Source organism: Papilio xuthus, unplaced genomic scaffold (genome assembly GCF_000836235.2).
Source record: "Papilio xuthus unplaced genomic scaffold, Pxut_1.1 DF829660.1, whole genome shotgun sequence".
NCBI lineage: Eukaryota > Metazoa > Arthropoda > Insecta > Lepidoptera > Papilionidae > Papilio > Papilio xuthus.
The window spans coordinates 2,027,068-2,043,198 of NW_013528989.1; the positions used below are offsets into that span (position 1 = coordinate 2,027,068).

General features: G+C 34.8%; 3 protein-coding genes across 3 annotated transcripts in view; 2 read left to right on the plus strand and 1 right to left on the minus strand.

Annotated features, from left to right (window-relative positions):
• Positions 1–2,412: 2,412 nt before the first annotated feature.
• Scgbeta (sarcoglycan beta) lies at positions 2,413–5,135 on the minus strand. Its single transcript, XM_013308743.1, has 4 exons — positions 4,693–5,135; positions 4,306–4,471; positions 3,613–3,775; positions 2,413–3,018 (listed from the first exon to the last, which is right to left on the minus strand). Exons 1-4 carry the CDS (start codon positions 4,997–4,999, stop codon positions 2,644–2,646), a joined length of 1,011 nt encoding a protein of 336 aa, XP_013164197.1. The 5' UTR covers positions 5,000–5,135; the 3' UTR covers positions 2,413–2,643.
• A 197-nt stretch (positions 5,136–5,332) lies between these two features.
• Positions 5,333–7,590, plus strand: Prosalpha2 (proteasome alpha2 subunit). The gene is made up of 6 exons (XM_013308515.1): positions 5,333–5,434; positions 5,600–5,676; positions 5,772–5,870; positions 6,119–6,275; positions 6,682–6,837; positions 7,384–7,590. Exons 1-6 carry the CDS (start codon positions 5,394–5,396, stop codon positions 7,556–7,558), a joined length of 705 nt encoding a protein of 234 aa, XP_013163969.1. The 5' UTR covers positions 5,333–5,393; the 3' UTR covers positions 7,559–7,590.
• Positions 7,591–8,341: 751 nt separating this feature from the next.
• LOC106115975 (metal transporter CNNM4) overlaps positions 8,342–16,131 on the plus strand; it is a 30,098-nt gene continuing 22,308 nt past the window's right edge. The window contains exon 1 of the mRNA XM_013309670.1: positions 8,342–8,762. Coding sequence (XP_013165124.1) covers positions 8,377–8,762 — 386 coding nt within the window. The 5' untranslated portion in view covers positions 8,342–8,376. The remainder of the gene's footprint in view (positions 8,763–16,131) is intronic.

Consider the following 16,131-nt stretch of genomic DNA (forward strand, 5'->3'; position numbering starts at 1 on the left):
TGGCGACTATGGATATAGTTTTGCTATTATGGTGTATTCATATTTTTATACGGTTGACATTTTATGTTAAATTTACCGGCAGCTATTTTAACAAGAATCGAGAGGCTTTTCTAACCTAAATTCACTAAATAAGGTATCGTTCATTTTTCTCGTGTATATAAAAGTCGATTTCGATAGAAATGAGTATAAAAATTAAGCAATTTTACCTTTATAAGGTTATATACATTATTTTAAAGTTGTCAAAATAAATCAATATCACGGTTATTTATCTTACGTATAACTTAAAAATGGTGAACTTATATAAAAACGGCTAAAAAACTCACTCAATGAGCTGAGGGCCTTGTCCGCGAAATAATACCAGTACCACTTACCCTGATGAAGGGTTCCTGATCAGCTCGAAACTAGTCGTTGCCGACACCAGACCATGCGTGAGTGTTTTAGCCATTTTTATATCAGTTTATTAAAATGGTGTATTCAGAAAGACAAGTATATCAAAACAGAATAATTGAATCTCAACTAATAAAGACAAACATCACGACCTTCAGAGTTTACGTACTTTATGTCTAATTCACATAATGTCAGTACAGTATGACAATAGCACTGGCATAATGTAAACTTTCACTGGCGCCAGTAACGATAGTCACTCTCTAGTCTTACTGGCATAATACAAACACTAACACCAGTGACGTTAGTGCAACGCTACTGTCTTACTGTACTGGTAAAGTGTAAATCTAATTGATGCCAGTGATGTTAGTGCAACGCTACTGTCTTACTGTACTGGTAAAGTGTAAATCTAATTGATGCCAGTGATGTCAGTGCAACGCTACTGTCTTACTGTACTGGCATAATGTAAACAAGACATTATTTTGAATAGCTATAAAGCTAGAAAACTCGCTCATGTATTTGTACATTTTTTTAGTATTAATTGTATAAAATTTTTTTGGTATTGTTGAATATATTTGAAGGAAAAAAATGTATTTTTTTAAAAAAAACTATCGAAATTAATAACTTTAGAATAGCAATAATTTTATTGTTTTTCTTTTTTATTATAATGTTGTATATATTGAGAATTTTGTTTAGAAATGATTGTGTGTGTATATTCGTATATATTTTGTGGATTTTATAGTGTTTTTTTTTTACTTTTAAAAAGTTTCTAAATCAGGTTTTTAAAAAAAAAAAATCATCGCAAATTTTCCTTCACATAAACTTACCTTTTACAATTTGTAGTCACTAGCTGTCATCCGCAACTCCGTCCGCAAGGAATTTAAAAAAATAACTAGTCTATGTGTTCTTCCAGACTATGTTCTACATCTATGACAAATGTCATCAAGATCTATACAGCTGTTTTGTGGATGGAATTGGATTTTTGTTGGAAGTCTCCGGAATGGTTGTATGGATCTCGTTGAAATTTGTCATAGATGTAGAACATAGTCTGGAAGAACACATAGGCTACTTATTTTTTTAATTTTAATTCAGCCAATACTATGTCCATTTAGAACCACTGTTCCCAAACTTATTTTGTCTACTGCCCACTTTGAGAATAAATATTTTTTACCGCCCCCATATTTTCACATATTTAAAAACCACTATAACTTCAAATTAAATTAATTAATTATTGTGACCTATATATGTATATTAACAGAGAATTGTAAAGGAAACTTTTACTATAACCCGCAACTTGAGACCTGCAGCGCCCACAAGGGGGCGTTATCGCACACGTTGTTTTGTTTAAACAATGAGTTTTCAGACTTTATTTTGTCTAGTTTAAAAAATAAAACGAAACATCTTTATTAAACTTTTTAATAATAAACAATGAAATATGCTTACAAATTGACTAGATATTTGAAACATTTGCATATAAGGCGTTTTTAAACATGTTTTTGTGAATGTTACATCTATGGGAACCCACGGATAAGCTAAATGGACATCAAAGTACAATTTATATCCCAAGTTTAATGCTTAATTTAGTTACATATTCATCTTATGTTGTTAGTGTGAAGGAAAACATTATGATGCTGCACATATCTGTGAATGTCAAAGATATGTGTGAAGTGTCGCACTGGACCAGCATTCACTATCACATAGTCATATCACTTAGGATAGATTAGACCCTCAGTGGGGACTTGATGAGCTGATGATGAACTGCATATCAGTATAAATAGTTTCTATTCTAAACATCATATACTAATTATTAAACTTTGAACTAAAATAATAAATAAATTAGATTTTTTTTTTATACTTAAAAGGTATCGATTAAAATTATTCTATTTAACAAAATTCGATAAATTTGACTAATTTTTCAACAAGATAAACTATTAAAATTAATAATCTAATATTATTCCATTTACTTTGGGTTTCTGAGAACCAAAATCTCTGTATAAAGACAAAAACAGATAACATTAGTCTCGGAAACCCACATTTAATTCTTTAAGCGTCAATAGCCTAATGGTTAAGGGTACGGAGTTCCGATCACGAGATCGGTGGTTCGAATCCCGCCATTCGACAATTGTCTTAAACCATATCCAAGCACAAGTCTAGACCTTACTTGGAATGGTTAAATATTAGTAAATTTACAAAAAAATCTGCTATTATTTAAAGAAAAAAAAATGTCTTCAAAATTTCCAACTACCCACATGTTCTACCCTACAAACAAGGATTTAAATCTCCAGTCATATTAACATGAGAACAAGTAATCTTCTGTCCCGTTGGTACAGCAACTTTGAATAACTTGCCCTGCGGCATACAAACACACACTTTGAACTGTCCCGTTATATATTTCTCTGATTTATTTAACGGACTGGCAATAGGTAAATATCTTACATCCACAAATATACCTTCTTTACCGCTAAGAACAACGGAACCGTTGATAGATTTCAAATATATATCCTGGTCTGCGTTCCAGAATAATTCTTTAGATTCCATCCGTGTACCCTCAGCGCCTCTTAAATGTGCAGCAGTTTCCGATCTGATGATCAAATCTTCATCTATTGGTGATGAGATGCGTTTAGTTGAGATTTGCTGAAATTAATAGTTTTTCTTTTGCTTTTATCTTACTAATATTATAAGTTAAAAATGTGTATATTAGAGGAAGTTTGAAAGTAGCGCCAGTGATCGAGAAATTGAGGAGTAAAAGATTAGCGTGGTTTGGACATGTTATGAGGAGGGATGATGATGATATAAGCAAAAAAGTAATGAGATTGAATGTGGATGGCTACAAAGGTAGAGGAAGACCAAAAAAAAGTATGAAATGACTGTGTGAAAGATATGCGTAGGAAGGGTGTAGACTCAGATATGACGGCTGATAGAGATGTATGGAGGAGTAGTACATACTGTGCCGACCCTCGATAGGGATAAGGGCAGGTTGATGATGATGACCTTACTAATATTATAAATGCGTATATTTAGATGGATGTTTATTAGAAGGTATCTCTTGAACGGCTGAATGGAGCTTGATGAAATTTGGCACACATATAGAACATAGTCTGGAAGAAAACATAGACTAATTAAGTTTTATTTCTAATTCCGTGCGTGCGGAGTCGCGGGCGACAGCTAGTTAGGCTATAACAAATAACAAAATTTTTGTACACATATGTGTAATAGTACCAATCTTACCTTAGCTAACAAATTATTGACACCATCAGGGATGTTCATCTCGGGAGCATCGGTACTGAACACCACCTCTCCCGAGTCAGGATCCACCAATTGCAAGGAGCTGACACCTTTCACGAACACACCTGATGTGTTGACTATAAGCTTGGCATCTGATCGTGACAACCTGGAGAAATAAAGACATATTAAAAGTATTATCATCAGCTCATTGCACTGCCCATCAAGTTGCTCAGTGCATATTCTAAGTTAGAGTTATTAATGTGGCAAGCCAAGATTAAATTTTCATATTACTGGTACAATTCTATTGGTTTTATGTTTATACTAGTTTTTGTAGCTGTGTTAGGGTAAGGAGAAGTGAGTCAGTCGGCCAGGGCAGCTGAGGGGGCATTGTATGCGCCAGAGTGGGATATAAAGGGGCGCCTGCAATGCCCTTCTATCTTCGGAAGATTTCCCTGACACCAAAAAAAAGGGGGAAGAAATCTAGGCCAAGGTGCTGGTATTGCTTAAACCGTTCCTGAGTTTTAGTACATGACTTTGTCTTTTGATATATCTTTTGTACAATTGTGGAATAATATATTGTGGTTCTTTATCTCTTTAGAAAATAGAATTTCATTGGTTATTCAAACTTTCAAGTTAAACAAACATAGTGGTATGTCAAATTACAATATCTAACATTAACTAAAATTTAAAAAATACCTTGTCTGTAAATTAAATGTAATAGATCCATTTTCACTGCTAATAGTCATAGGAGTGTCTTGGAAGCTCTCCAGTACACCATCTCTCTTGTAGACGTGGTCCAAATCAATAGCTCCAAGGAACTTGACTGCATTATGGTCAAGTAGGAACTCCATGCTCTCCAAACCTATAAAATAGAGTCGGAGATATGACGATGATACGACATGAAGTTGTTTCGATGTGTTATAACTTTATGTAAACTGACCCACATACATTAAGTGGTGTATTAGTAGAAATATGTTTTAAGTATACTAAACAAGAAAATAGTGATTTGGAATGGAGTAAGATCGAAAGTATGTATGGATTGTGTGAAAGAGGATATGAGATGTATGGAATTAAACAAATTACCATATCCAAGTCTCAAAACTGCGAAGACCGTAGAAATCAATACCAAATTACCAATGGCGAGAACAAACATCAAGCATACGAGTGTCCAAAAGGCAAAAGTCTTTCGTCCTCCATGCATGTTCTTACTAACATCATTTCCATTCTTATCTGAATAGTTTTTAACTCCATTTCCATTATTCTTGTTAAGAAAAACCTGACTGTGAGTCGGTGTTTTCGTTATAAGAGCTTTTTCAGCGTGATTCCTTTCAAGTGTACTTTCAGACATCGCGTCCGACATTGGCGAAACACCACGCAAGCCCGTCAACATTGTTGTAACTGGAAATATCGAAGTTTTTGATCGTAATCATAAAACTTATAAATAGAAATATACTATACGATTTTCATTGAATCAAAATATTGAGCGAAGTTAACGCGATGCTATTGGTCGAAACATCATCCAATGAGCTGATCACTGTTGAAGTCGCAATGGATACTTGGGTTTTTGCCGGTTTATTAGCAAATTTTCTATAATATCTTCAAAATAATAAATATTTAAAGGACGGTATAGGAGGAAAAAATAGTTTTAAAATTAAGGCGACAATAAATATTGTAGTTATGAAAATATTTTGAACACAAAACATTTGAATTTCTAAACGCAACGTTGAATTGCAGTAACATGACAGCGCTGAATATTTTTGATTTTGACAATTTGCTTTGTAATCATGGCGTCTGAGCGTTATAGTTTCTCTCTTACAACTTTTAGGTAAATTTGATTGTATTTACTATTTACTAGAACCTTTAAACTATGTAAACTCCTTTAGTGAACATGCCGTTATCGATTGTAATACAAAACTTCTATATTTTGTATTTCATCATGTATTTTTTTTTAAATGAATGAATGTGCAAATATAAAAGTATTTTATTCCAGCCCGTCGGGTAAATTGGTGCAAATTGAATATGCTTTAGCCGCCGTAGCCGCCGGCGGGACCTCCGTCGGGATAAAAGGTAATTTTTCTTATAAAATAGAGGTTATGTGGGTGTCCAAATATTTATTTGTTAAAAATATAATTGTGCTTAATGTATATTTTATTTTCTTCCAGCATCAAATGGCGTCGTGATTGCAACAGAGAACAAACACAAAAGTATTTTGTATGATGAACACAGTGTGAACAAAGTGGAAATGATAACAGGTCATATTGGTAAGTTTAATTTTCATATACAGTCGAACCAGGCTAAGTGAGGAACCTTAGACCTCAGTTTATTGACAGCCAGAGTCATCGTGCAGTTCCGATGGACAACCTCTAGAAGAAATCCTTAAAATTGAGTGAATAAAATAAGTACAAACCGCATACACTGTAACTTATTTTCATTCCGACCACTGATTACTTCAAATCAATCCGATTGCTGCTTATTTGCTATCTTGTAAAAAAATAATTCTCTATCGTAGGCATGGTCTACTCGGGCATGGGCCCTGACTACCGTTTGCTGGTGACCAGAGCTCGTAAGATGGCTCAACAGTACTATCTGATGTATCATGAACCGATACCCACCGCACAGCTGGTGCAGCGAGTTGCTACAGTGATGCAGGAGTACACACAATCTGGGTATGACACAATTTCTTAATTTAACTAATATTATAAATGTGAATGTTTAAATGGATGTTTGTTAGAAGGTAGCTACAGAATAGCTGAACAGTTCTTGCTGAAATTTGGCTTACATATAGAACACAGTCTGGAAGAACACAAAGGCTACTAAGTTTTTAAATGACGCGTGTATGAAGTCGCAGGCAACAGCTTATCTTACTAATATTATAATTGTGAATATTTAGATGGATGGATGTTTGTTTGAAGGTGTCTCAAGATGAATGAACAGATATTAATGAAATTTGGCTTAGTCTGGAAGAACATATATCCAATTATGTTTTTTTTTCATAAAGCGCGGACAGAGTCGCGGGCGACAGCTAGTCACTAATAAATGTCTGATCTCAAACTATCAATAACTATTTTACAGTGGTGTCCGTCCATTCGGAGTATCTCTACTGATATGTGGGTGGGATGAAGGCAGGCCATATCTGTTCCAATGTGACCCCTCCGGCGCCTACTTTGCTTGGAAAGCTACCGCTATGGGCAAGAACTTTAACAACGGAAAGACTTTCTTAGAAAAGAGGTATAGTATTCATTTAAATTACTGTAAGCAACCAATTGAGACCACTCCACTTAGAAACATACTGGTTGCTTTGCTCCCACATCTCTTTATGTCCTGGCAACACCTAAAATTGCATTCCCCAAAAAATATTTTGTATTTTCCTAACTATTTTTTATTCCCAAGAAAACAGTAACATAACCTATGTTTCTGTAAAACTTGGAGGAATGGACAGTGTCTTATCATGTGTAGTAAAGTACTGAGGGTCTTGGTGTGTTCCTCGGAAATCCCAGAACCCACTTCCAGTGCTCGAGGGTAGCAACCGAGTGGGTTTTAGTGGTTCAAATCCCCACTTAAACCTCTCTTTCCCCATAGAAGTCTTTACCTTTTGAAGATTTTCTTAACAATACCAAATAAAGCTATTTTTGATTGTATTTAGAGAGTAAGGGAGTAAAATCAAATTGTCCTACACTAGTAGAGACCATAAAATTTAATTTCATAAGATTTTAATACTTACCTACTGCCCACAGCCAAGGAAGAATATTTTTAATATTTAAAACGTCTGTCCAGGTATACTGAGGAACTGGAGCTTGATGATGCAGTCCATACCGCAATCTTAACTCTGAAGGAGGGCTTTGAAGGTCAAATGACGGCTGATAATATTGAAGTGGGCATCTGTGATGCAAACGGCTTCCGTAGACTTGAACCCTCACACGTCAAGGATTATCTCGCTAATATACCCTAATTATTATTAAAGAAATTAAAATTTTGTTTGTATTATTGTGTTTTATTTTTTACTAACTGTCGCCCGCGACTCCATCCGCGCGTAATTAAAAGAAAAAAAAAATTAGGACCCTATGTGTTCATCCCGAATATGTTCTATATTTACGCTAAATTTTCTCGAGAACCGTTAAGCCGTTTTGGATATTCAAACAAACATCCATCGTCGTTTAAGCGTCAATAGCCTAATAGTTAATTGTATGGACCCCGCCATTCGACTATTGTCGTAAAACATATCCTAGCACTAGCCTAAAGCTTAGTTGAAATGGCAAAAGTAAATTTCCTAAAAAAATCTGCTAAAATTTTTTATAAAAAAAATCTAAACTTTACCTAAACACAGAGTTCACAAAATATGTATACACAAGTAAACAAAAAATGTTAATAATAGCCAGTAAAAAAACGATTTTAGTATTTTTTACTTAAATTGAGATAAAAAAAAGATACGCAACTCATCTTACATCGAATCGATTATGACACATCGTATTTTTGTGATTTATTTCCGTTTTACCAATACAGTAAGCTGTAATTCACAAACTTTACACAAGTAAAGAAGAAATATTAATAAAACATTACATCACATAGCTTGTACTAAAATTATTTTAGTCACGTGTACTTGAATTAAGATTCCTTCAAAAAACAACCAAAAACATAAGTTCCATCGAATCGATTTCGATAAAGAATGACACATCACTATCGATCTGAAAGCGATTGTACAATCCTTCGAATCGCTGTTAACTTCACACTTGCTCATTGCCCATTTATTTCATTCAAGTGGCAGTTGTCATGGCGGCAGTGCGTTCTTTACGGACTAGTGGTGTTTTTCTATTATTATTTTTATTGAAAATAACGAACGCATCGTCCGGACCATGGATATTTTCGGTGGACGTAAATGAAAAATCGTGTTCCGAGTTAAAATGTGTTTACAATTTGAATGTGAACGGGTTAGATTTCGATGTGTGGTCATTAACCGAGGTGCCGGCGGCTCGTGGTGGGGACTGCGAGGGTCGATTTCTAGAAGAAAAGTCGACTAAAAACGTCGAATTGATTGTACCTGTTGCGAAAAAGTTGTTCTTCTGTGCAAAGGGACCTGATGGAGTGTGGTATAACCAAGGAGAGAGCTTATTTTTGGAAGCCAATGACGTCATCGGGGCGAACGCACAATACGAGTCGTAAGTCCTCATTAAGTATACCAAATGGACAGATAACATATTGAATACAAGTGCAAAACATGTACTTTGAGTTTTTGTACATAACCTTTTTTATTTATCGCCTAAAAACTGCTTATTTACGTCATTAAACTTTGCGATGTTCGAATTTTTCATATACATTTTTAATTGTAAAATATTACGTAAAGTGTGAATGAAAATTCGAAAGTTTAAATTAATGCTTAATCAGAAAAACATTAGATAATTACTTTAAATGTATTTTACGATTTTAAAATGAGAACCACTTGTTACTAATTCAACACAATTGACTAATGTTCATTGAAGTTTTTTATGGCCATTTTGTTACTCTTATGTTAAATGATATTTTTTGTATAGTTCTTTTCGATAGTAATAAGATTCTTAATTTAATTCAATCATTTTTAACAATGAATAAATTAATTTTATTAAAAAAATAGACGTTAAGAAAAATAAAATAATTGTCGTACTTAATTTGAAATTTGAACTGATCTATTGGTAATCCATTGCAAAGACATTTGCAACACATATTGTCATCTCATACACTCTTTATGACTAGAACAGAGACAAAAATATAATAATATAATTTACGACAGTCGAATTCTACGGGGATTAGCAAAGATTTGGAAACAAGATAAAAATAAATTTGAATAATAAAAAACTGTAATTTGCCTACCATTTCTAAACGTATGAAGAGGTAGACAGGGCCTTTACCGTTTCCCGCGCGAGATTTTTACGGTGCTCCTTTTTTTTCAAGTCGAAGGAAATCTTCCAAAGATATCCGGCGCTTGCTCAGGGGCCGTCACCATACTTGGAACCTATCCTAACGTGATTGTGGCTAGGTATAGACCGTTTGAATGTTTTTGGCGGGTTTGTGGTCATCTGCATCCTGCCAGTGTCCTCCCCCTTACTCGTCTACATTGTGTTCTGCGCAACGACTCGTGCGATGTTCCGAGCCGTTGTAATATTTGACAACCTCAATACTTTGAATTTTATTTTTGCATCACGGAAAACACAGCTTTCCTTATATGAATATATTTAAACTTGTCAAGGAAATCGTTCAGTTCACAGTTTCATGCAATGATTCAGATAAAGCGAGATGTATGAGTCAGTTTGTATGTGTCGTAATTGATTTAGGATATGGGAGCGTAATTATCAGAAATACAGGAAAAACTATGCAAAATAATTAATAAAAAAAATAAAACCTCCTTACCTTTAACACTGGCTGAAAATAAAAATATTATTTCTTTCGCGCTCGTAATAAAAAAAAACGTAATTAGGCCTATGTACTCTTCCAGACTATGTTCTACATCTATGCCTTTAAGCGAGATCCATGCAGCTGTTCACTTAACAGTTATTTTTTTTAAAGTCATAGTGATGACACTTAGGAGAAGAATACGAATCGAATGACACCACACAAGGTAAAATCGGTTCAGTATTTTAGGCTCAAGGCACAAATAAAAAATTGTCCCAAAAAAATATCTTTTCAGTCGCGTACAATAATCTTTGTGGTGTTTTATTTCTAGTCTTAACTACTTCCTAGAAATTCTTTGTCATCGGAATGCCGTAAACAAACCCTGGCCGTCACCAGACACGTGAATAAACATACAGACAAGCACACACTTTATCATAAACAAACAGACAACTTATTTATTTATACGTTACTAGATAATTGTCTACATGTCTCTTCTAACCATAAATCTTACATTATTCCATCTCTCTCATTCTCTTTGGAACAAGTGAGATAGAAATACATATTTTACATTATTCCATCTCTTTCATTATCTTTGGAACAAGTGAGATAGAAATACATATCTCACATTATTCCGTCTCTCTCATTCTCTTTGGAACATTTGAGATAGAAATACATATCTTTCATTATTCCGTCTCTCTCATTCTCTTTGGAATAACTGAGACAGAAATATATTTATAATTCACGCAATTTTTTTTTAGCTAGAAAACTGAAAAAGATCTCGTAAAGTAGCTTATTTATAAAAACAATTTATAATTTGAAACTTTTGCCCGCGACTTTGTCTGTGAAGAATTAAAAAACCTAGATTAGTACCCTATGTATTCCAGACTGTTCTACATCTATGCCTTTAATCGAGATCTATACAGCCGTTCTGGAGATACCTTTTAATATACATCTAAACATTTATAAAACTTAATACTGATGTTATGTAATAAATAAATATGTACTATATTTTACGCTAAAATGATTAAGTTATCATAGTATATGATAAAAATTTAAACCGCATTTTGACATTATCAATAGCACCCGAAAAAAATATAGTATCTTAACTAATCAAAAATATATACGATCTTTGACTTTTAAGAGACAGGACTTGTCACGACGCACATTCTCCACTCTCAAGTAATAACAAATTGCGTGTATGCTCCTTTTGTGTGTGTAAAATTTTATCAATTACGTTCATAAAGTCTTTTCAAAATTACGTGTCATCAATATATGACAGGTATGAGTGTCATCTATACGTCACCCCGTCCCCGCTCCCCAAGTGGCATAATTTATATAATATTAGCGTTTGCCCCCGACTTTGTTAGCGCGGAATTAAAGAAATGGTTTAGATAACTCTCGCACACAGCTAAAAGTCACTTCAAACACGGTCCAATCGATTCGGAGATTACCTGGAACAAACGAAGTAGGCAGACAGAAAAAAAAATTGGCCTTAATCAACGCTTTTTACGATATACGATTTTTTTTTTCATCAATCATACATCTACATACTGTTAGGAAGAAAATCCGACATTGTACCGGTTTACTGGCGCAACACTATCCTTACTTAAATATCAACGTTTATGTCCCCTCACTACATCTGACACTTGACTTTGTAATGAAAGCGCGCCATCCGCGACAAAGAATTCTAATTATTAATGTCTAAAAGTACGATATATTTTTTGTATTATAGACACTTCAATATTATTAATCGCCTAGTCCATTTCTCTATAATCAAAGTATAAAGTAAACATACAGTAACGTAGTCTTTTAACGCCCATTTAGTGGATAAAACGAAAGATAAAAATATATCTCGTACACATTCACGTGACATAAAAAGCGTAGGCAGAGATCTCAGCTCTTAAAATAACTGCCAGACTTTGCAAAATCATGTCTCAGTTTACTTTTTTTTTCGTTTGCGCGGAATTAAAAAAAAAACTTTATTAGTCTATGTGTTCTTCCAGACTAGGTTCTACATCTATGACATATTTCATTCTTCTTCATATCATTCCTCTACCAATTCCTTTCCATCTTTCCAATCATAAGAGTTAAGGGTGTGTTCAAGGGTTAAAGCACTTGACTTATAATCTTCAGGTCCTGCTAAATCCCGACTAAACCAATGTGTTTTACATATGTACATTTATCTTATATTGTTAGTGTGAAGGAAAACATGTTGATGCTGTACATATCTGTGAATGTCAAAGATATGTGTGAAGTGATGCACTGGACCAGCATTCACTATCACCTAGTCACATCACTTAGGGTAGGTAAGACCCTCAGTGGGTACTTAGTGAGCTGATGATGTTAATCATACTAATTTGTCGAATTCTATTCTTGAATACCAGAATAATGTCTTCACTTCGTATCCAGATGGCCTGATATTTACACGTACATTATTGGCAGTAAGCGTCAGATATTTATAGGCACGTGCGCTCCATCTGGCCTATACAAATCATAATTAAACGTATCTACGTATGTAGTCAAGGAATTTAATTCCCTTCCCACTTAATATCGTAAAACTATCACCAACTGTTTGGAAGAAAATCCGACAGTGTGCCGGTGTGGCGCAACACTAGCCTTACTAAAATGTCGACGTTTATGTCCCCTCACTGATCATTCTGACACTTGACTTTGTAATGAGAGCAAGACTTTCGCGCTAAAGGATTCTAATTAATAATGTCTAAAAATTAAGAGCTACAACACTGTATTTTTATAACAAGATTAGTTTTCGCGACTCCGACCGCGCGGAATTAAAAAAAAAATAGTAACCTATGAGTTCTTCTATGTTCTATTTGTGTGTCAAATTTAATCGAGATCCGTTCAGTCATTCTGGAGATACCTTCAAATAAACATCCATCCAAACATTCGCATTTATAATATTAGTAAAATATCTTCCTACTTGCGTTGTGTCAAATTTTATGGAAATGGGTAGGAAATTAATGTCCTCAACTGTGTTATACGAACACGTTAACATGTGAACAAGGGATATAGCACGATTTGCGAGAAAATTTGTATATGAACAGTCTACAATAGTAAAGTACAGAAGTATACCTCATACAAAATGATAAAATTCCACGCGAAAACGTGCCAGGCAATAAAGATTATTTTTTCAATCCACGCGAACAAAGTCTAGATATCTAGTACGTTTATAAACTTACCAGCTTATCTTAATTTCTATTTATTTAATTTGATACGCCAAATCTATATATATATATACATACACATCCATCTAAACATTCGCATTTATAATATTATTAAGTTAAATAAAAAGCAGCTCTTCAAGGCACAAATTAAAAAAAAAAGAATAAATAGTATCCTATGTCCGTCTCCTGGCTCTAAGCTAACTCCTCACCAATTTTCAGTCATATCGGTAAAGCCGATCTTGAGTTATAAATAGTGTAACTAACACCACTTTCTTTTATATATATAGATTTCAGCGAGATCCATGCAGTTGTTCTGGAGATACCTTCTAACATACATTCAGGCTGTTTACTGCATTACGTCTATTACTTGATATATAAAAAAGAAAAAGGCCTTGTATTGTGGGGATTTACCGATGGTTTATAATTTAGTTATTCACGTTAACATGACGTTAGTTCATTCATATTCAATGTGTGCAGAGTCCCGGGTTCGATTATTCCGAGGTCATTGTAACAGGGGCGGTGAGGAGAGCAAATTTGGTGCAAATAAAATTGAACTTTATTCTATTGAAATAAGATTTATTTTGTGTACCTTTTAGCAAAAGCAAATGTAATAAAGCTTTTTATTTGCGATTAGCGTTCTCCCGCGATTTCGTTAACGCAGAATTTTAAAAACGTTGGTCCAAGTCCCGTCAAAATCGGTCCATCCGTACCTGGGATAACCTGTAAGCTTGACTATAATACTTTGGGAATATCTGGTTTCGATTATGAGTGACAGCCCAAGCCGAGGTCCCCTCTCGGGGGCCCTTGAGACCAGTCACTCCATGGAGCGTCCACCTAAGCGATCTAAGAGCTCGTTGACCTCCCAACCCGGTAACTATAATGAAGTAACAGCCCGAGCCGAGGCTCCTGAGGGAGCCCTCGAGTCTTGTTACTCATAAACGAGGTTCAGGCTAAGCGCCATCTGCGCTCGGCCACCTCAAGCCCGGTGAAACTGTAAATGCCTCCTCAAGGCAAACAGTGACTACTCAGTCACAAAAAAAAAATGGTTTCGATTATTGGTGTTAGTTACGTACAGATCTTATTAAAAAAAAACAATGAAATCCTAATATGTACGTAACCAGCACCGATAGTCGAAACCAGATATTCCTAAATTACAAACGCAGCATTGCGGACAGACAGACGTACATTTTAAAAATTAGTTTTTCGTAATCAGCAATTTAATACATGAATTCTCGAAATGACATACAGACATTCCAATTTTTGTTAACTGACAATGTTTCGTCTATGGATTTAAGTTTATGGATATAGACTTGTGAAAGTCTAAGGTTTTAACAGTGGTAGAGCGAGCTTTAACATCTTCGCACGAATTGTCCCGGCTCACCCGGTGAAATACCACGACCACACAGAAGACAAGCGTGAAGTGGAAGCAATTCCCCGTTTCGTCTGATGAGTGTGCGTCCCGGAAGTCTTATTTAGTCCTCTTTCCCTTCCCACCCTATTTCTTATAAGGAAAGGATGGGAAGTGGAAGTGGACTTTCCGGATGAGAGGATGCGTGGAAAGGGAAAATATTTTCTTTCTGTGCATCCTCTCCTCCGTCGATAAAAGGTAGGCAACGCATATGCAATTGCGAAAGTCTATGGGCAACGGTCACTTCGCTACTTCAGCGATTTCAGGTGGCTGCTCGCTCGTTTGCCATCTTATGATATAAAAAAAAATGTAGACTGGTTAGTCATGTCATTTCTGTTGGTTTATTAATATCTATATAAATCCAAGGTTATCGTATCCTATAGTATATTTTTTAACTGTAATCTTGTACACGCGCTTGTCGCTTAGAGACAAACGCAATTCATCGCGAATTGTTTGCGAGAATATCAAGACAATTGTCCGAAATGACATCACTAGCGCCTCAATTTGAAGGCGAGTAAACACTAGCTAGTGATGTGAACACACTGTAGTCATCGATATCGATATTTTATAATTTTATTGAGTAATAACTTCTTCTTTTTCAAATTTAAATTATAATTCGATTAATATTCTCCTATCTTTCTTTTATTAGGGACATTTTTTTAATTCGTCTAAAATAGTACAGTATTTTTTGTAACAGTTCAGGTCAATCTCTAAATTTTCCTTAATATAACGACTTATATGAAGAATAACTCAAATTAATATTCATGTATGTTTCTAATAAATAAAGAAGACAGGCGTGAAGTGGAAGCAATTCCGCGTTTCGTCTGATGAGTGTGCGTCCCGGATGCCTAATTTAGTCCTCTTTCCCTTCCCACCCTTTTTCTTATAAGGAAAGGATGGGAAGTGGACTTTCCGGATGAGATGCATGGGAAGGGAAAATATTTTCTGTGTATCCTCTCCTCCGTCGATTAAAGGTAGGCAACGCATATGCAGTTGCGTAAGTCTATGGGCAACGGTCACTTCGCTATTTCACCGATTTCAGGTGGCCGCTCGCTTCGTCTCTTATGATATGAAAAAAATTTAAAATAACAAAGATCATATTCATCAAGTTAATTTAAAACATTAATTTTAGTATCCAATTATTTACGTAGGAGCCATCTTTAATTAGAACGTTTTTATTAAACAGTTGTAACTGGTTTGAATAACGTTTTAACGTATCCATTACCAACATAACAACGTAATATGCGTTACTGACTCATCGATTCATCCAATTAGCACAAGCTAATAGCGATATTCGGGTAGTGTTGTGCGTTAATTTTATCGATGTTTTACTGGTATTTTTATATCGTAATCTTATCTTTGTTAGTAGGATTTCATCGTTTTTTTTTTAAATAAGATATGTACGTAACCATAACCGATAATCGAAACCAGATATTTCCAAAGTAGTCATTCTCAGACGTTTCTTAAGTTCTGTCTATAATATTCTAAAGTTTCAGCAAACAAGAGGGGTTAGACGAAATGAATTCGCTTCGTAACGATTTCATAGACAACATCAAATGTGTATGAAACTGA